At 29.4% G+C, this 22,407-nt stretch overlaps 2 protein-coding genes across 2 annotated transcripts; one reads left to right on the top strand and one right to left on the bottom strand.

Annotated features, from left to right (window-relative positions):
* The first annotated feature begins 891 nt into the window (after positions 1-891).
* LOC141910860 (centrosomal protein of 19 kDa-like) lies at positions 892-5,837 on the top strand. Its single transcript, XM_074801714.1, has 2 exons — positions 892-1,032; positions 2,407-5,837. Exon 2 carries the CDS (start codon positions 2,436-2,438, stop codon positions 2,934-2,936), a length of 501 nt encoding a protein of 166 aa, XP_074657815.1. The 5' UTR covers positions 892-1,032; positions 2,407-2,435; the 3' UTR covers positions 2,937-5,837.
* A 1,161-nt stretch (positions 5,838-6,998) lies between these two features.
* On the bottom strand, positions 6,999-8,552 carry LOC141910515 (uncharacterized). Its single transcript, XM_074801209.1, has 2 exons — positions 7,765-8,552; positions 6,999-7,710 (listed from the first exon to the last, which is right to left on the bottom strand). The coding sequence occupies exons 1-2, from the start codon at positions 8,550-8,552 to the stop codon at positions 6,999-7,001; spliced, it is 1,500 nt and encodes a 499-aa protein (XP_074657310.1).
* Positions 8,553-22,407: the final 13,855 nt, after the last annotated feature.

The following is a 22,407-nucleotide window of genomic DNA, read 5'->3' as shown; positions in this document are numbered from 1 at the left end:
GTCCGCGATTTTTGGCATTCTGTTAAGACATAAATGAGGTATGTACCCCAAAAAGTAAGCAAAATATCCAAGAAAAACAGGTCTCATCAATTAATAAATAGACAGGGCGAAAGTGCTCATATAAGGTTAATTTTCGTCCCTCATTTTGAGGGACGAGGCTTTGAGCGTCTATAGTATTTCACCCCTTAAAACACCATCAACTCACCTCAAACTGACTGTTCTGTAATCAGATGGAAGTATTGTTTGTGCATAAATTTGTAATCCTAAGTAGCTTTTAACGATCGTAGTAGCTCAAAACATTTGACTAGTCGCCTCAAAAAACAGTTGAAGTGAAGCAACATAACATAACATGATGGGAATGTAAATTACGGATTCGAACTTAAACTTGGTGCCAATGCAGATATTATTCTTGTTTCAAGGTTAAAATTGACCAAAATTTATGCGTTTTATCAACACAAAATAACATTTAAAGTAATTTTAGAGAGACATAGGCTATTGAATTTTCACATTTTATTAATTTAGTCCGTATTGGAAATCCCGATAGTGGCAATCAACAATTCAATTCAAATCAAATCAATGAATTCTCCGGTTCGCGATTTAAATCAAGAAAATTTTATTTTAAAACACGTTTTCAAAGTCAACAAGGTAAGTAATTTATTTATTTTATTTAGTACAAAGCCAAGGTTTGATTTGACACTAAAATCAGTTGTTGCATTGCAATTAACAGGAGTTAACCTCTATATGATATTTAGCGTCAGACGTTGTAGGGAACCGTAACAACGACTGGTATTCAGACTACGGTCGTTGTCTCTTGATCGTTGTGCACGTGGTTATTTGATATCGAATCTAATAAAATCTGATTGAATTGAGTAGCTTAACTTCCGTAAACAAATCGTTGGTTTCCGGGGTTGTGTTGTATTTCATGACGCTATTGCGGCGCTGTTCAAGTCAACAGTGTGCCGAATCAGCTCCTAGAGGATCGTATTCGACTGTACTTTACTGATTTCTGGTGATAGATTAATATCTATTCGGGTAGGAATGCAAAAACAGCCATTAAACGCTGAAACATAATTAACAAATGCAAATCCAAATTAAATTTGTTCACGTTTTAAGTCATATTTGAACTTTGTATATCTTCCTGTTTGCCTGAAATAAGAGTGACTGTAGTCTAATCATAACTTATGTCTATATATTTTTGATTTGCTTTCCCACTTGCTCTATGTTTGGTCAGTTGAACCATTGTTGGAAGCAAATTTTGCCTGTGCTGTGTTGCGCTATTACTTAGCCATCGTTCCCCAAACAACAACTGTAGGGGATCCCCTAACAACGACTGGTATTCAGACTACGCTGTGGTTAATTTCGTCGAAAACATGGTTATTTAAAAAAAGCCATTCACTAACCACAGCTTTGGCCATTGGCGTTGCAGTCAGTACTTCCAACACCTGGTGACAGTTATAATCAATTAGACTTACAGGTGTAAACGACCCTAAATATCTTACACATCGGCTAATACAGGGCCCGGTTTCACAAAAAAGATTAAATTCGTTAAATCGATTTAAATCCTTAAATCGATTTAACTTTTTGAGTTAAATTTCAAACCAGTTTCACAAAAAAGATTAAATCTTAAATCGATTTTGTTAATTTTTTTGGATTAAGCCTTTAGTGAAACTCGTTTTATAAATCGAGTTAACTAAATCGTGTTAACGGGTCTAAATCGATTTAAGAATTTAAATCGATTTTAGATTTAAACTTTTTTGTGAAACTGGGCCCAGGGGTGAGATTAATATAAAAAATTCTTAACGTAAAAATATGTAAGTTTTCGGAAATTTGTTAACTTCCAAGTCTAGGCTATATGAAATTTTTTTTGTTGAGAATCTTGATGTTCTTTTCTGTACAAGTCTTTTTTGCTTTACACACATACATGTATGGTATCTTTTTGTCCTCCTCTTTTGGAACGTCTGTCAATTTCATTGGTCACAATGTCTTTGCTTCTTATCAATCACTTGAGGTGTCAAATTGACCAGAGAACATCTGTTTAACTAAGCCTTCAATGTTTTACAATATTGAAGGATTGGAAATAGTCTTCTTTTACTCATGATAAGATAAAGACTGTAGTATTTAAACAGAAAATTTTAAGGCTAAAAAGAATTGATACCTTGTTTCTCCGCTCTGCTGAGCTTTAAAGTTCACCCGGTCGGCCGCCTATCTACCCGATACATAACTTTTTTTAAATGGCGATCAATTTACTATATAACAGGCCCGACCACTATAGAAATGGACTGTTTGTAAATTTTATCATATTTTACAAAAATGTCCCGGCCACTGCAGAGAAACTAGGTATCATTTTTGTTTAGCCTAACTCTCAAGAAAAGTATTGATCAGTCAATATCCATTCCATTTTTCCAGTTCAAATTTATCAACGCTGCCACTACTAAATGAAAATGCCAATTAAATTGCTGAAATGCGGGGTGCGTTTTGATAAACCAGCGATCGTCATAACATACACGGAAAATGTCGGCAAATATCATCGGCGTACGATGCCGCTACGAAACTTCACGAAATTCACCGGCATCGAACGCGCGGTCGACGAACTTCTGACAAATTCACGACATCAGAAATACCTCAAATCGTTGCCACGCCGACAACTACTGAAACTGGTGACAATTGTGCACGACCGTATGAACGGACTAACGCTCGACGCGAGTTTACGTAAGAGCGACCGCATTGACACTATCGACCCGGAGGAAGATTTGAATAAAGTCGAAGACGACGTGCTGAGCCGCAAGAAAGCCGTTATGGACGAAACGTTTTCGAAACATCAGAAAAAGCCTGGAGACGACGACTTTGTTTATGACGTCGAGGTGGATTTCACTGCCGACGATGCGGTCGTTGAATCATGTGGATGGGATTCAGAGGAATCTGATCTTGAATTTTGAAATAACTCAAACTGAATGATAGAACAGATAAGCAGGAGTGGATCCACAGGCAAAATCTGCGGATCTTAACAAATATTGTAATAAGTGCAAATCCATGAGAACCGACCTTCAGAATATCCAAAAAATCAAGGGTTTGTTTTACAGAAATTGTCCTTAATAGATTGTTAGCCCACTTGGGACTTAAGTCCCAGCGGGCTATTGCGTTCACTTTTCGTCCGTCTGTCCGTAGACGGAATCCAATTATTTTGGGAAGTTTTGAAGACGCTTCAAGGTAATGTCTTGATATTTGGTTTATACATGTATCTACCCTAGACACATCTTCACCCGAAAACTGGCCCTATCAGATTCAAGATGGCCGACTGGCAGCCATTGTTGTTCGCCAAAATCAGCACTTTTTACACATTTTTGAACTTTTGAGCAAAAATTGGGTTGATCAGACTCAAGATGGTTGTCCTAGGACCTTTTAAGTGCCCAAAAATGTTAATTTTGGCCCGAATTCTGAGTCCTGTAGCTTCCTACTGGTTTGCCATTTCTCGTTGCAATTGCTGATGGGTATTCTTTGGATAGGGATGTTTTATACCTGAGACAGGTATTTTTGATCAGCCAATTAGGCCTATGACGCAATTGGCGGCCATCTTGGTGTCATCAGAACTCATTTGTTGGTGGGAAAAAATTTTCGAGATTATATTGATACATAAGCATATTTTGTTACATCAATGAATTAGAAAGTTGTAGCTTATAACAAGTTCTATGATTGTGGTGAGTTTCAAGTTCATTGGTTTTTGTATATGGCCACCAGGGGGCGTTGAATGATACAATATCTTAGTATTTCTATATTATATTAATTTTGTACAAATACGTATTTTGTTACCACAATCAATTGCAAAGTTGTAGCTCATGACATCGTCTATGATTGTGGTGAGTTTTAAGAAAATTCGTTATTCTATATGGTCACCCGGGGGCGTTGAATAGTACAATAACCTAGTAGGCTATTTCCTTATTATATTGGTACCTGGGCATATTTTGTCACCATGATCTATTGCAAAGTTGTAGTTGATGACATGTTCTATGATTGTGGTGATTTACAAGGTTATTGGGTTTTGAATATGGTCACCAGGGGGGTTGAATAGTAGAATAACTTAGTATTTCCATATTACATTATTATCACAACCAATTATAAAATTGTAGCTGCTGACATGTTCTATGATTGTGGTGAGTCTCAAGGTCATTGGTTTTTGTATATGGTCACCAGGGGGCGTTGAATATTGAAAATTTTTAGATTGTTGAGCATTTGAAACCACTTCCCAAGTGGGCATGGTGTCCCTGGACCCCTAGTTAAGCATGGATTTAGTTCATTTTCAATGAGGCTCGATCAAAATTTAGTACATTTTCATTTCACTTTCATCTAGATTTTTAGCCTCAAGGTATCTGCTCGCAGTTTATTCATCATTCGTAGAATTTAAGAAACTGTAACGCATGGATTTTAAATGAATCTTGAGAAGAAATCGGTCCTAATGAACCTGTTGGATGCTTGCTTGCCACACGATGAGTCCTCATTATTCAATGCTAGTCAAAAGTGGGACTGGGTTTTGGTTGCTATTCCAGATTTCTTCTAAACCCTAACACTTAAAAAAGCTTCTTACAGAATTAATACTGAATATGTACCAGTATGTATTCTAACTTACCATGTAAAATATGACGAACCGGATGAATTTCATGATACCTAAGTGATCTGGATTATGCAAGGTCTAGATTGCATGAATGAATTGATTTATTTTGTGGTTCAGTTAGCAAAATGGTTTTTTTTAGAAGATGATGTTTAATTATTTAGACCTGAATTAAGATCTTATGGATTTCTTTTGTTTTAAGGAAGTGGGTAAGGAAAAACTGTTAATCGACATTTGTTGCTCATTGTTGGATTAACACTGTTAATGCTGATACAGATTTTTTAACCATTGTGGAATGTTTCACAAATATTGTTACTTTTTATGATGGAATATGATGAAATTCCAGATTCATTTGTTGCAGTTCTGTACATAAGGGTGCACGAAGATGAGCTGTACTCAGTAACGTTGATAAATATTTTAACATTCATGGCTTTTTGTTACCATGGGCCATTTTCACAAAGCAGATTATGATAAACGAGATGCTGTCATTATCAAGTATTCATAATTTGTTTCCTGAAACTTCATTGTGAAAGCGTAGGTTTCTTGACATACCGGTAAACAATTGTTGGTTAAGTTTATTGTTAAGATTTTCGAGATTGGTTCAGTTATATTATTTGTAAGACTGAAATTTTAGAACTTTTCTGTATTAATCTGAATGTGCCTTTTTGATAAACAACTGTCGATATTTAAAGATGTTTCTATCATCTGTATCTCTCGCTCAGCTGTTGAATTGGGTTCAGCCATTGACAGTCTTTAAAAACAGTTTTTAAGTTGTTTGCTTGTCTATAGAATTGCTATATGCTGCTGTTAAATGTCTTATGAGCGTAAAAGGCTTTTAAAATCAGAGATGATAAAATCAAAACCAACTATAAAGAAATGTAAAAGACAAAAATTATATCAAGAATTAAATGACGGATTCGCGGTAGAGACTCGTCGGTGTTGAAAGATACATAGTTTGGAGAAAAGATTAGTCTTTTAAATTTGTATATTCATGTGACATTAGTAACTTTGATGTGTATAAATAATTTTTCAATGATATCATCTTGCCATATCTGACGTTTTTAGGAATACCGGTAATAAAATGTATATTTTGATATAGATTATCTTTTATCAACGTTTTAGATTTGTTGGTCGCTTAACTTGATGAGTTAAATTCGAGGTGTTGACACCATGTGCCTAAACAAATAGGTGTTAATCACAGTAACACGTCTGAGCATAACACACAACCACTTCACTATCGCCACTCCACTCTAAAGTCGGTTACATAATACCTACTCCAACGAGCAATTAATTTTAGAATAAGGCTAAGAATAGCGTCTGGTTTAAAAACGTGTTTATCCTTGGAGTAAACATCTGATTAAAATGATTACTCTAAGGTGTATCCGATGAAAAATATACGCACTTAAAGCCTATATGGTGGGATTTTAAGTTGAAATTTGAAAGAATTTAAAAACCACATTGATACAATATATACCGGTACTAGTCCTGGACCTCAGCCTCTGGTTCTACAGTTCTGAAGTTTTGACTTAAGCTTATAGCACAAGTGAGTCGTGAACCGTTAATGGACTAATTTTAACTCAATAGTTTCCGACTCAGATAACAATCGGAATTTGTTCGTTGTTGGGAGAGTTCTCGGTCCAACACCACGGGGTTTCGGGCTCACTCTACTGAAAGGCGATGGCAGTGAGGAAGCGAGCGAGGAGGACTGTATATGTTCTCGGACAGAACCAAAGCAAAGGCCGGGCAGAAGCAGAAGCCAGGCGGGTCGACAAGGCAGAAGCAAAGCCAGGCGGGTCACCAGGCGAAGCAAAATTAGCGAGTCGGCCAGAGTCACGTTCCCTGGTTGAAGCAGCAAGGCAGAGTCGTCCTGTCCCTTGAAGCAGCCGTTCCTTTCGTCATGAAATGACTAACTTTAAGACTTTCTTCAGACTATAGCGATTTATTTAGCGGAACTGATTTTACAGGATATTTGTTGCGGCTTTTATACAAAATCAGGCTGGGAACTAATTATGATTATAATCTGTTGAGAATGTTACCAACTGTCAAAATGTTACTATAAAAAGGATTAAAATATACAAACGAGAGAACAGGCACAGTCTTAAACTAGTTAGAAACAAAATAATACACGTGTTATTGATTATGATACGCGAGTTCACACGGGATCTCGGTGGTAACCAGGTCCACGCGAACTATAGCCATCTGACTCCGATAAACTGTTGTAACGGTTACAACATCCTCCCGCGCCAAAGTCCGGTATAGTCCAAATACGGTAAATCACGAAAATACACAAACAAAAGTAATTGTTCTTCCACGAAAACATTGATAATCCGCGGCAAATAGATAATCGGTCCAACATCGAGAGTTCGCAATAAGATATCGGCGTGTCGCAAACAGTTCAGGCGTCGAGTCGACAAACTTTCGTCGCCGGTCGCCTGTAGACTCCGCTTGTCGTCTTGAGTTCCACTGAGCAGACATGTCCATCGCTTCCGGGGTGGACATTGATGATACGTCCGAGCGGCCACTGGCCACGTGGCTGGTTGTCATCGGCGAGTAGTACCACATCGTCGATTTGTAGGTCTCGGCTTGCGGTCTTCCATTTGGTTCGCTGGACAAGTGTCGGCAGATATTCCCGCGTCCAGCGAGCCCAGTACTGATTAGTGAGTGCCTGGGCCTGTCGCCATCGTTTTCTGGCGTTCAAATCATCAGCGTCAAACACTCCGGGTGGTAGGTTCGGGTTCGTCTTGCCGAGTAGAAAATGGCTCAGTGTTATCGCCTCTGGTTCGTCGTGGCTGGAGTTGACGTACGTCAGTGGCCTCGAATTCACGACGGATTCGACTTCGGTAAACACGGTGTGCAGCACTTCATCGGTGACAATTTGTTTTCCCAGGACCACTTTCAAGTTTCTTTTAACGGACTGGACCAGACGTTCCCAAACTCCACCCATATGGCTAGCGGCAGGTGGGTTGAAATACCACTGGATGTGATCTTGTGACGTTGCATCGGCGATTTTCGTCTGGTTCAGTTTCGTCAACTGGTCTCGAAGTTCCTTCTCGCCACCAGTGAAATTGGTCCCATTGTCCGAGTAGATTCTCTTCGGTTTTCCGCGTCTAGCGATGAATCACCTAAGTGCCGTTATGAAGCTGTCCGTGTCTAGTGAGTACGCAACTTCCAAGTGCACAGCTCTGGTGGCCAGACACGTTACAAGCAGCCCGTATCTTTTCTCCGTCTTACGGAACTTTCTCACTTGGAGCGGGCCGAAGCAGTCGATACCGACACTGCTGAACGGGCTCGCGGTGTCGAATCTGGCAGCAGGTAGATCGGCCATTATCGGCGGCTGTGGCTTCGCTCTTCTTTTAATGCAGTAGGCGCATCGGCGAACGAGTTTCTTTACGGTCGAACGACATTCGGGGATCCAAAACTTCTGCCGGATTTCGTTCATCGTTACTGCTACACCACCGTGGAACATTTGGTGGTGATAGTGGTGGATGATTAGTCTCGTCACTTCGTGGTTCTTCGGCAGCAGTATCGGATGTTTCGCGGCTTCTGCGATCGGTGCGTTTTTTAGGCGACCACCAACTCTCAAGACACCGTTCTCATCAAGCTTCGGGGTCAGCGCCAGTATTTTACTAGCTCTCGAGATTGGTCGGTGGCTTCGTAAATCAGCTATTTCGTCGCCGTACACTGCTTCTTGTGCCGCCTTAAAAATCAGGATTTCCGCCTCTTCGAGCTCTGAAACTTTCAGCGGGTCGGTGTTCGCGACGTCTCGCTTCATCAGGATCGACTTAACCCTGACTACTGTCGCGACGACTCGTTTGTATTTCATCCACGAGGACCATCTGGCAGGGTCTGGAAGCGTGGTTGACACTTCTGCGACGGACAGTGTGTTGACTTTCTTAACTTCGGGATCGTCTTGCAGTGTTGAGTAGTAATAGGGAATATCTTGTTTCATACCAAAGGTCGAAAGGTCGAGCTCATAAAAAATGAAAAATATGAAAATAATAACAATTTCTATTTGAATTAGTAGCGAAACTCATATAAAATGAAAAATAATTCTCGCACACTCGAATTTATTTTTCATTTTATATGAGTTTCACTCCTAATTCAAATAGAAATTATTATTATTTTCATATTTTTCATTTTTTACTCACTAGCCCTTTCAACCTTTGATATGAAACAAGATATTCCCTATTACTCTTAAAATATTCATATATATGAATAAAATATAAATGAATAACTTCTAAAATCAATTTTAATAAAAAATTTAGTATTAAAATGGAAGCAAATAAGTACTACTACCCAACGTGTAATATCAATATAGATAAATCCCAAAAAGCAAGACACAATAAAACTAAAACACATTTAGAGAATGAATTGAAACTAGAATATAAAGATGATATATTAGAATCTAAATTAGATGAATTAAAGAATGAAAAAGAAACATACAAATGTGATACATGTAATCAATCATTCAGTGATAAAAGATAATGAACATTTAAAATCTAAAAGTCATATTAGAAATATCAATAATGATATTTTAGGTGAAGATTATTTTGATAAAGATAATGATAAGAAACAGAAGACAATTATAAGCATAAAAAATAAATTAAACAATAAAAGACCATACATGGAAGATGTAAGAAATTATATTAATTCATTAGATAATAAAAAAGATATAGAGATAACCGAAGCATTTAAAAGTGATATTGGTCCAGCAGCTATCGAGTTTAAATTTCATAAAGGAAAAACATTAGAAGAAAATAAAAAACATTTAGAAAATATGAAAAATATTATAAAAATAATAACTGATGTTGAATATCCTAAAATTAGTATATCAGTTAAAGTTAAATTCATAAAATCTGAAGATAAACCAATATATAATATAAATTCTCATTCACAACATATTATTTCAAAACAACATATAGATGATAAATTAGATAAATGTTATAATGAAGTAAAAACTAAAATAGAAGAGAAATATTTTGAAGGATCTGGTTTAATATTTGATGAAATAATATTTATGACTTTACATGTTTATAACACAAAATATAATAAGTTAACTAAATCAAAACCAATAGATGAAAATAATGTATCATATTATAAAGAACCAGATATTGAAGCATCGAGTTATATTAAACTACCATTTAAAACTAATGCTGTAATAAATGTATAAAATTTTGATGATAAATGTTTTCTATGGGCTATAATAAGTTGCTTACATCCAACAGAAGATATTACACATAGTTTTAGATTAACTCTTTATAAACCATTTGAAAATAATTATAAGATAGATAAGTATCCTGTTAGAATTAAAAATATCCCAAAAATAGAAAGAGATAATAATATAAAGATAAATGTATTCGATTTAATCAAATTACCAAAAACAAAAGGTAATAATATTAAACATTATACATTAGAACCTTTATATCTATCAAAAGATTATGATTCAAACGATGTTATAGATATATTATATTATGAGAATCATTACGTGTGGATTAAAAGAATTGATTTATTTTTTAAATCAGAAAATGATTTTGATAATAAAATATATCTTTGTAGAAAATGTTTACATAGATTCAGTAATGAAAGTGCATTATTAAATCATAAACAATTATGTGAAAATCATGATTATTGTAAATTAGTTTTACCAAATGAAAAAGATAAAATATTAGAATTCAAAAAATATGATTACAAAAATAAAGTACCATTTGTAATATATGGAGATTTTGAATCATTAAATAAAGAATTAACCGATCAAGATAGAAAAGAAATATATTATAAAAGAAAGAAATTAAATTCTAATGAAAATGATTATTCTGAAGAACCACCAAAAACAAATACTATTAAAAAGATTCATCAATCAGCTGCAGCTTTCGGGTTATATATAAAATCTGATTATCCAGAACTAATTGAAAGTGAATATTATAATTATAGAAATGAAAATGTTATCAATCATTTTTGTGACTTATTAATTGAATATGAAATAAGATTTAGTAAATTATTGAATACAAATATAGAAATTATAATGACAGAAGAAGATAAAGAAGAATTTGCGTTTGCAGATAAATGTTATTATTGTGAAAAGATATTTAATTTTAGAGATAAAAAAGTAAGAGACCATGATCATTTGAATGGAAAGTTTAGAGGCGCTGCACATGAGAATTGTAACTTACAAGCTAAGAAAATTAACTTTGTACCAGTTATATTTCATAATCTATCAGGATATGATGCACATTTATTCATCAAACAGTTATGCCATAAAATAGAAGAAATTAATAATGGAATAGAAAGATTAAATTCAAATAGATCAAAAGATAAAATACCAACTTATAAATTTAGAATGTTAGCTAAAACATCTGAGAATTATATATCATTCCAATTTGGGTGTTTAAGATTTATAGATTCATATAGATTTTTAAATAGTTCATTAGATAACTTATCAAAATCATTAGTTGATGATGAATTAAAGATATTAAAAGAATATTACCCAAATAATGATGATTTTCAATTAATGAGATATAAAGGCGCTATTCCATATTCATTTTATAAAAATCATAATGATTTTAACATAACTGAATTATTGAAAGAACAATTCTATGATGAATTAAAAAATGAATATGTTAAAGATGAAGTATATAATAGAACATTGAATATTTGGAATCATTTCAAAATAGAAAATCATGGGCAATTAGTAGATATATATTTAAAATCAGATGTATTATGATTATCGGATATATTCGAAAGGTTTAGAGATGTAAACCTAAAATATTTCAATATTGATCCTTGCCATTGTTATTCATCACCAGGTTTAACATGGGATTGTGGTTTAAAATTTACAGATATAAAAATGGATTTGTTAACAAATATAGATCAATTATTATTATTTGAAAAATCTATAAGAGGAGGAGTTTCAGGTGTATTAGGTGATAGATATTTCAATGTAAATGATAACCCTGGATATAAGTTATTATATATAGATGCAAATAATCTATATGGTTGGGCAATGATGGAACCACAACCTTATGGAGTATTTGAATTAACTGAAGTTTTACAGAATGAAAATAATGATAAATTTGATTGGAAGAAAAGAATTCTAGATATTGCAGATGATTCAGATACTGGTTACTTCTTTGTTGTAGATTTAGAATATCCTGAAGATAAAAAATTTAAATCTAGAAATCTAGCTTACTGTCCCGAACATAAAACTGTAACTCATGAAGAATTATCAAATTACCAAAAAAGAATTAAACCCGAAAATCATATTCATACAGAAAAGTTAATGGTAACTCAAGAAGATAAATATAATTATGTAGTACATTATAGAATGTTAAAGTTTTATCTAAAACAAGGAATGGTTCTAAAAAAAGTACATAGATATATTTCATTTAGTCAATCTAAGTGGTTAGAAAAATATATAGATTTTAACACCAAACAGAGAACTAAAGCTAAAACTGATTTCGAGAAAGATTTCTTCAAGTTAATGAATAATGCATTCTATGGTAAGACTTGTGAAAATATTAGAAATAGAAATGATATTGAGTTAGTTAGTAATGGTAAAAGGATAAGGCATTTACAATCATATCCTAAGTTCATTGGTTACAGAATATTTGATGAAAATTTAGCTGCAGTTAAAATGCGAAGAACATCAATGAAATTAAATAAACCAATCTATGTTGGCGCTTCAGTTTTAGAATTATCAAAATTACTAATGTATGAATTCTATTATAATATATTACAACCACTTTTTGGAGAAAAACATATAGAAATCTTATATTTTGATACCGATTCTTACATATTAAAGATAAAAACTGATAACATAACTGATGATTTGAAAACATTAAAACATCATTTTGATTTCAGTAACTATCCTAAAGATCATGAATTGTTTAGCAATGATAATAGAAAAGTTCCTGGTAAATTCAAAGATGAATTAGGCGGTGAAGAAATGATTGAATTCATTGGTATTAGATCTAAAATGTATTCATATAAAACTAAAGAACATGAAGCTAAAAAGTTAAAAGGAATAACCAAAAGTGTAGTAGAAAAGAATATTCATTTCAAAGATTACATCAATTGTATATTCAATGAAGAAGTTAGAAAACATAAGATGAGATGTTTAAGATCTGAAGATCATGAAATGTTTATTGAAGAAATTGAAAAGATAAGTCTAAACCCATTTGATGATAAAAGATATATTTTAGATGATGGAATTCATACAGTTGCTTATGGATGTAATTTAGATGAATACTTAAAATTTAAAAGAGAAGAAACAAAAGAGAACGAGATAATGAAAAGAATTCTAACGTGTTAATCAAATTTTGATAAAAATATGTATTATAAATGGAGAGTAAACAAGCACACAGTGAATTCGTAAATAGAATAAAAGACACTTCAAATGTAAAATCTGTAGATTATAAATTTAAGAAGTTAACAGAATTAACAATCCATAAGAAATATCTAATTACAAATATTGATACAGTTACTAACAAATATGGAGATAAATTAGTTATACACTTAGAATATGAAGGATTAAAAGGAAATACACATAAATTCAGAACATATTTACCGGATAGATTTCATAGATTATCAAGTGAAGATTTAGAAGAATTATGTTCTGGTGATTTCTATTTCGTATACAAAGGTAAGAATGAAAAAGGGCACCATGAAATAGATTTCGAATAAGAAAATATGTAAAATAAATGGCGGAATTAAAAGAATACAGAATATTTGTAGATTCTAGAAGGCTTACAAATTATAAATCACATAATTTACTAGTTCAATTAGATAGAGAATTTAAGAATTGTGTAGATTTAAAATTAGTAAATATAAGTTTATGTAATTCTTTTTATAATATATCAGATAAAACTTTTGAACATAGAGGGTTTATGATTTATATGAGAAATAAAGATAAATGGTTTAATATATTTTTAAAACCAGGATTATATAATTTAGATACATTAGCGCAGGAAATTAATAGAAGAGCTCGGTTGAAAATCGGGGGTACTTCTGTATTTGAAATTAAATTTAATAAAATTGATAGTCCTAATAAAATAAGAATAAAGATATCTAATGAACAACATAAATTTATGGTAAACAAACCACTGGCTAAAATGTTAGGAATTAAAGCAACTAAAGAAACAATTTGTAGTGTAGTATACTAAATATTTTACCGCTAAAAAATGTTAAACAATTTGGAACTCAAATAAATTATAATTTAACAGAATGTGATTTCAAACCTTGTATTCCAAAATTTAATAATTTTAAGTTAGAAATAAGAAATCACAATGGATATTTAATTGATTTGAATAACTTTCCTGTAATTTATGAATTAGTTATAAGATGTAGAGAGTAATTTTTTCACTATATAAATGAATATAACTGTTGGACCGAGTATATGTTTTGGGTTTGATTTTAAACGTGAGAAAGAAATGAAATTTAACATTAATGATGTAATTACACATATCAAAAATATCACATTTTCTAATGAAACAACATTTGAGTTTGAAAAAACAATAGATAAAGAAACTTTAAATGTAGAAAAGATTACTAATTTAATTAGAGAATCTTTAAGATATTATGAATTAGATGAAGATTTTATCATCGATGATATTAAAAAAATAATAATTGAAATATATACAAATGAAACTAGTAATGAAATAAATGTTGAAATAATTATAAATAAGATAACTAAATATTTTGAAGATAGTAATTTTTTTGATAAATAAATGAGTGATAATAAGTGGATAATAACTGGATTATATAATGGCGCATTACTATCAGTTGGAACTGTTGGTTATTCAATGGTATTAAAAAAAGTATTTAAAATGGGAAGTGTTAATGTTGATAGATTTGATATAAATGATATTTTAAAATTAACATTAGCAGTTACTTTATCTAATTTAACTATTGATTATTTAGAAAAACAAAAATATATTCCTCCCATATAAATGCATAATTTTTTTGCTAAATAAATGGCTTCTGCAATTATAACTATTATAGGATCGGCAATTGTTAACGCTTTAGCATTTACTGGTGGTGGATATTTATTCAAGCATATTGATAAAAATAGTTCATTAGGAGAACAAAGAAGACATAACTTAGCATTAGAGAAATACAATAAAGCAGCAGAAGAATATAGAGAAAAAAGACAAAACTATATGGATTATATTAACAAAGAATTATATGATCAGAAGATTTCACATAGAGATTTTCAATCAGTTGATGATGCAATGAGTTTATATAACGCAGTAACCAATAAAGAAAAATTACATCTATACAAGCCTAAATTATCAGATTATTTTACCCCAAGTAATGAACAGAAGAAATATGAAATAATATGGATTTTAGGCGGAACTGTTATTGTTATATTTGTTGCTTATAAGTTTACTAATTAATTATTTATTATTTTTTGTTAAATAAATGGATGATAAAGTTGATAATATTGATATTATTCCTCATGATATAAATAAAACTAAATTAAAAACATATTTAGAAAAACAAATATTAGAATTTGAAAGTGACTTAAAAGTTAAAAAGAAAAAATATCTAAAAAAGTAAAATTATATATTATTTGATTATAAGTGGTTCAGTTAGAATTAGTTCTGTAATAACATTTCTAGCAATATTCAGCCCATTAACACCTTTAGCTATATCAATTGGCGTATTAGGATTAAGTTCAAGTGTTTTAACTGGTATAAGTTCAAAATTAAGTATAAAAAGTAATAAAGAAATAATTAAAACTAATATAAAAGAGATTAATAAATTAAAGAATACACTAGATTATATAATAAGTTTAAATGGTCATATAACAGTTGAAGAACAAGATAAATTATTAAAAGAATTAATAAATTATTAATTTTTTAATTATATAAATGGTAGATAGTTTTCCAAAAGCTTTCCAATATAATAAATCAATTAAATATAATATTCCTGCAATAGATTTTAATAAAGATATTACATATAGAAATGAAGTTTTAGATTCATTAACTAATTTAGAAATTTATGTTACTGAAACTAATAATTTTAATGCAAAGATGGAAAATATATTTCATGTTTATTTAATTAATTTTAAAAAATTGAAAGATGAAAAACAATGGTTATTAAAATCTAATATGAAGTATTGGCAGAACCAATTAAATTTTGCTGTTTATTGTGCAACAACAGGATGTGGAATAAGTTGGAATGATCATTTGAATAATTCTAAATATAAATTAATTCAAAGTTTATTTAGATTTCATACATACTTTCAAATCAGAATAATATTAAATGAATTAGAGTGCGCTTTACCAGGATCTAGGTATTTTAAAGAATTAGATAATAATATTAATTTGTCAAAGTTTTATAAAATTTGTAATGAAGTTAATATAGATATAAATAATTCTGATTTTAGTACAAAAATTGGAACAATAAGATCACTTCCTTGCCCTAAAAAGATTGCAGAATATTGTGCACTTCCCATACCATCTAATAGTTTTTATAATATCTATAGTAATAAACTAGGTTATGGTAAAATAGAAACAAAGGATTTAGAAACATTAAATTTCAATAAATTACCGACATTTTATGATAATTTAAAACAAGAAAACAATAATGGTTGGGTTTATTTCATTTTAGAAAATAGTGAAGGTTTTACTAAATCAGGTATAGAAAGAATAAATCAATCTATTAGAACTTATTTGATATGTATTCTAGGATCACAGGTTGAAACAAGATCCCCAATAATTGGAAATTTAAATACATCATTTGATACACAGAAACAATTCAAAGTATTATTTGAAGATTCAATTCATAATGATAAAAATAGATCGATTCCAGAAAACATTGTAAGATATTAAAATTATTTAGATAAATCACATATTAGATTAAATTATTGTATAGGCCCTAATCTATTAATTATTTCTGATGATTTAGTACTTAAGATGGGAAATATAATTGGTTATAATAATCTAATTAAAACTGCAACAATAAATAATTCATTTGGATTAAATGATATAAATAAAAAGATTATTACTGCTCCAAAATTAATGGAAGGTGAAAAAAATAAAAAAACACATTCAATCAACTGAAACTAAAACTAATAATATTAAATTATATAATGATTCTAAAATAAAAGATTACAATACATCGGAAAATATAAAAACTGATATTATTCAACATGATATAATTAAACTAAATGATGATAATAAATCCCATGAAAATACTAAATTAGCTATAACTTGTATAGGAATTGTAATCGGAGGAATATTATATTTTAAATTTTAATTTTTTTATTATGTAAATGGATGTAGAAGGTGGAGAAGATTATGAAATGGACGGCACGGGAAATAATAATGAAGGATATATTGATGATGATTGTAATGATGCAGAAACAAGTTTTAATGATGGTAATGAATCAGCATATAATTCTAATTTAGCAGATAGTGGTTCTAAAGGCCAATCAACAGATGAATATATTAGAGGAGCTAAATCGAGAATAGATATTGAAAATGAAGATCCAGATTTATTAAAGAAAAATTTAGAATATAATGAATTTATTCATAATTTCAAACCTATATTTGAAAAATCTGGATATAATATAAATGCCAGAGGTGCTGAACTTTTAGTAGAAGATTTAAAGTTTTTAGATGGTGAATATTATTATCGTGTGAAAGATGATTCGGATTATTATATTAATATCTCTAATAAAAAAGAAGACAAAATAATAGCAAAATCAACTTTGCTTAAGTCTGACTCATTACTATCTAGAATTAAAATAATAAGAAATAGTAATGAAATAGAAGATGTAACACAAGAAGAAATAAATCAAAATAAAAGAGTATTTAAACAAGGAATTAATAAATTATTTGAAACAAACGATAATAATTTAGAACCAGAAACTAGTAGACCTAATTCAAGAGAAGTTCAAACTGAAAAAATTTTACCGAATGGATTACTTGATGCAACAAAACAAGAATTAGAAGATTTAGATATATTTTCTGATAAAGCAATTAGAGAAATTATTAGTATAAAACTTGCATCTGATAAAATTGCGCATGAAAAAGAAATAAGAGATTTTAAAATTAGATTTTTAGGAAAAGAATTAACTGATAAAAATAAAGAAATAGAACAATTAAAGTCTGATTTAGATCGTCAAGCAATTGATGAAATAGATTATAGGCAAAAAGAATTACGTTAAGAAAAAGAAAAAGATGATTTAGAATATAACATAGAATTACAAAAAGAAGAAATTAAATCATTATTTAAATCATATGATTATAATATTGATAGATTAAATGATGTTTTTAAAAGATATCTAATAAAACCAGATTCTAGAATTTCATTGAAAGATAGAATAAAATTATTATTTAAGTTAGAAGGAATAACAATTCTTTCAATTCTAACAGCTGTAACTATGTTATTTACAACAATAGGTTTAGCTATATCAAATGCTTTAAAATCTACTCCTACTCCAAATAAACCAGATAAACCCCCGAATGATAATAATTCTATACAAGATAAAGTTAAGGATGGTTTTAAAAAATTAGCAAAATATTTATGGGAACTATCTAAAAATCTGCTGCAGCATTACCAGGAGTTATTGCATCAATTGTTGGTTTTATATTGAAATCTGCAGGAAACATTATTAACTTTGCTGCTGAACATATTATTTTATTTTTAATAACAGTTGTAAGTGCTATTATTTTTGGATTAGTAAACATGATAAAAAATAAATAATTAATTTTTTTGTTAAATAAATGAGTGGGAGTTATATAAGTCCTTCTAAGATTTCTAGAATATCTAATGCTATTAAAGCAGAAAGATCACATCATATAATTACTCATAACCCTTCTAATATTAATCCCGATGAAACTTTATATGTTAGAATCCCTCGATTAACACAAAATACTTTTTATGTTCCAAATAGTATTTATTTATCAGCCAATATAAAAGTAATCGGTAATAATAATAATTATGTTGTTGATAATGTTGGGAGATATTTGATTAAAAAATTAACAATAAAGATTGGACCAGAAACAGTTTTCTCATTAGATGATTATAATCTATTTATGCATTATACAGATTTATGGTTAACTAAAGAAAATAGAAATAATATGATATTTCAAGGAATCCAATCAGAAAACCAAAATAAATTAAGATCAGAAGCTAATAGCGCAATATTAACTAATGCTATAGATAAATTGATAAAAAGTATATATGGAAGCAAATATAAAATTCCATTAGACTTTGAATTGATAAATAACAATGCGCCTTTATATAGATACGCAATTCAAGAAGACGTTATATTCGAAATAACATTTGCTCCTGTTAATGAAATTGTAATATCTAGCGTTAATAAAGATATGAGTTATAAATTATCGAATATATGTTTAGAATATGATACAGTAACTGATGAAAATATTGCAAGTATAATTCAAACTAAATACAATCAAGGATTTTCATTATTATATGATTACATTGATACATTTAAAACTGTAACTATTAATGCAAATGATGAAATAATTAATAAGAATATTAACTTCCCAAGAAGATCTATTAAAGGTATATTAATATTTTTTACCATTGCAACATATACTAATGGCGCAATAAATGTTGATAATTATTATAATCCTGAAATAACAAAAGTAGAAATAACTATCGAAGGAATAGCAAATAAAATATTTTGTCAAGGAATGAGAATGATTGATCAATGGCCAGAAATTAGAAAACATTTTATGAATGAAAAAGTAAAATCATCTGAAAATTGTAACATTAATCAAATTGATTATTATACTGGTGATAAATATGCATTATGGTTAGATTTTAGAACAACAGAGGATAATTCATTACATGGTTCTGGAAAAAAACTACAAAACACTAAAGATGGAATACAATTATTCATGACAAGGAATAAAGGAATCAAAAATTTTAAAATGCACATTTATATTATATCTGACGCACAATTAAATATTGTAAATTCTCAATTAAATAGTGTTATGTATTAAAATTTTAACTTTAATAAAAATTTATATAATAAATGGAAGGAGGTAAAGTATATAAACATATTCCATACATCGATACACATGAAAATAATGATGGTTTATATTACGTAATACCTTGTAATATAGCTTTGATATTTGATCCTATTTTCAAAATTTATAAAACTAAACTAATAGAAATCGATAATAATAAAAGTGGTGTTGTTGATAATTTAAGTAATGTAATTGATAATAATGTAATACCTTCTACATCTAATAATGTAATACCTACTACATCTAATAATGTAATACCTTCTACATCTAATAATGTAATACCTACTACATCTAATAATGTAATACCTTCTACATCTAATAATGTAATACCTTCTACATCTAATAATGAAATATTATTAAATGTTAGTGAAAATAGAAATTATTGTGGATATTGTAAAAGTGAATTTTCAAACGCTCCATCAAATTGGAATAAACATATGAATACAAATTCACATATTACTAATGTTATAGAACGTGTTGGTTTAAGAGAATTTATAGAACACCCATTTAGATATGTTACAAAATTTGTTTCAAATAAAAAAGTAAATGGTAAAGAATTGTATGAAGATTTTTTATTAGCAACACCTAATAAAGATGAATTAGATTTAACTGATGCTAATGAAATATTAGGATCGAACACTGTAAATGAAATATTAGGAGCAAACACTAATAAAGATGATAATGAAAATACAGGAAAGCGCATTGATAATAAAGATTCTATGAAACTTAAATCAGAAAATAAAGATATAGTTGAGATGCCTAATAAGTATATCAATAAACCAATTATTTATGAAGATACGGTAGAGCATTTGAATAAATTGTTAGGGTCTGATAGTGACAGTGATTCAGAAAGTAATTATATAACACTCAAAAAGTAATAAAGGTTGAAAATTGTATAAAATAATAGTAAATAAAAAAGGGGTTTTAAGTATTAAGGTATCTAATACGTATCTTATACGTATCTAATACGTATCTAATATGTATCTAATACATATTATTTGAAAATACCTTAAATTATATTTCTTTTTTAAATTTATATTGAAACCTCAGTAATAATAAATAACCTTTATTATTTTCAAACTTATTCATATATTTGTTGAAAAAATAAAAATAAATTGGTTGAAAATTGTATAAATAATATTTATTTTAAAAAAGGGGGTTTTAAGTAGTTAAGGTATCTAATAGGGTATCAGGTATTAGGGTATCAGGTATTAGGGTATCTAATAGGGTATCAGGTATTAGGGTATCTAATAGGGTATCTAATACATAGATATATAAATAGTTATTTTATAAATATATATTCATAGGGAAATTGTAGTCTCAGTAATAATTTTGAACCTTTATTATTCTTTAATTTATTCATATATTCATCATGTAATTCAGTTGGTATAATTTGATTTTCTTCCAATGATTGTTGCAAAGATTTTTTATCTTTGTTATAAAATAAAACTAGAAATCTTATATTCTCCCTAAAGTCTTTAACAATTGAATTATATTTTCGATTTAAAACCCATGTTGTTATCCCAAAATGTCTTCCAGAGAAAGCTAGATAACATAACTCACTTTCTCTCACTTTTGAATCATGTAAATTTGCGCAATCATCTACAATGAATAATGTATTTGATCCTTTTTAAGTATCAATTGCTATTTTAATACAATTATCTAAATTTTCTTTTACTGTTTTAGGATCTAATATAATAAACTTTTTTATCTTAACTATATCTCTATTATATGTTTTATTCATTTCATAAGTAGGACAAAATAATATTATGTTATCAAAATGATTCTTATAAATAGTTTCTAACAAATCTAATATGAAATGTGTTTTACCACAATTGGTTACACCAGTAACTAACATATTATGCGGTTCAAATATAAATAAATCTTTATTCATTTATTCTTTTAATTTTACTAGATAAAATCCATTCATTAAATTTATCATCATATCCTTTATATTTCACCAAAGAATACTTTTTTCCTTTAAGAGTTTTTGTTTTCAATACTTTTTCTATTTTGTATTCTATTTCCTCTGGATTTGGTACAAGTGATAATTCTTGTTCATAGAAATAACCTAATATTTCTTCATCTTTTAGATCTTCTAATTTATAAACAAATGGTTTAGTTAATATTATCTTTTTAATCTTGAATATTTCTTCAGTAAAATTTGGGGTATAACCTTTATAAAATGTTTTTCTATATTTAGATATTCTGACGTGTTGCCTAATGTTAAATTTAGGTTCTCCGAAATCATGTGTAACAAACGCACCATATAAATTATTCCAAACTATTTCCGAATTATCTTCTTTTCTAGCTTGTATAGGTTTCATATTTATAGAACTATGTTTAGAATTATTATAACCTTTCACCAAATCATCTAACACATCGATATATTTATATGTTTCATTAGCAGTAAAATATTTCCACATTCTAGATTTCAATGTTTTATTAAATCTTTCTATAATAGATGCTTTTTTATCTGAGTGTGTTGAAAAATATTCTACATCGTTATCAGATAATAGTTTATTGAAATGTTTGTTATAGAATTCCTTACCTTCATCAAATTGTATCTTATCTGGAATAGCTTCTTTAAATAAAGATTTAAAAGCATTTGTAACTTCTATATCAGTTTTATTTTTTATTGTAATTGACCATGCGTATCTACTGAATATGTCTATAACATTTAATATCCAGAAATATCCTTTGTTGTATTCCTCTAAGTTCTTCATGTCAATTAAATCTGCTTGCCATTGTTGATCGATATATGAAACCATAACTTTTCTTGTTAAATAAGTTTTATCC

This window comes from Tubulanus polymorphus, chromosome 9, assembly GCF_964204645.1.
Source record: "Tubulanus polymorphus chromosome 9, tnTubPoly1.2, whole genome shotgun sequence".
Lineage (NCBI taxonomy): Eukaryota > Metazoa > Nemertea > Palaeonemertea > Tubulaniformes > Tubulanidae > Tubulanus > Tubulanus polymorphus.
This window is presented reverse-complemented; position numbering and strand designations above follow the sequence as displayed.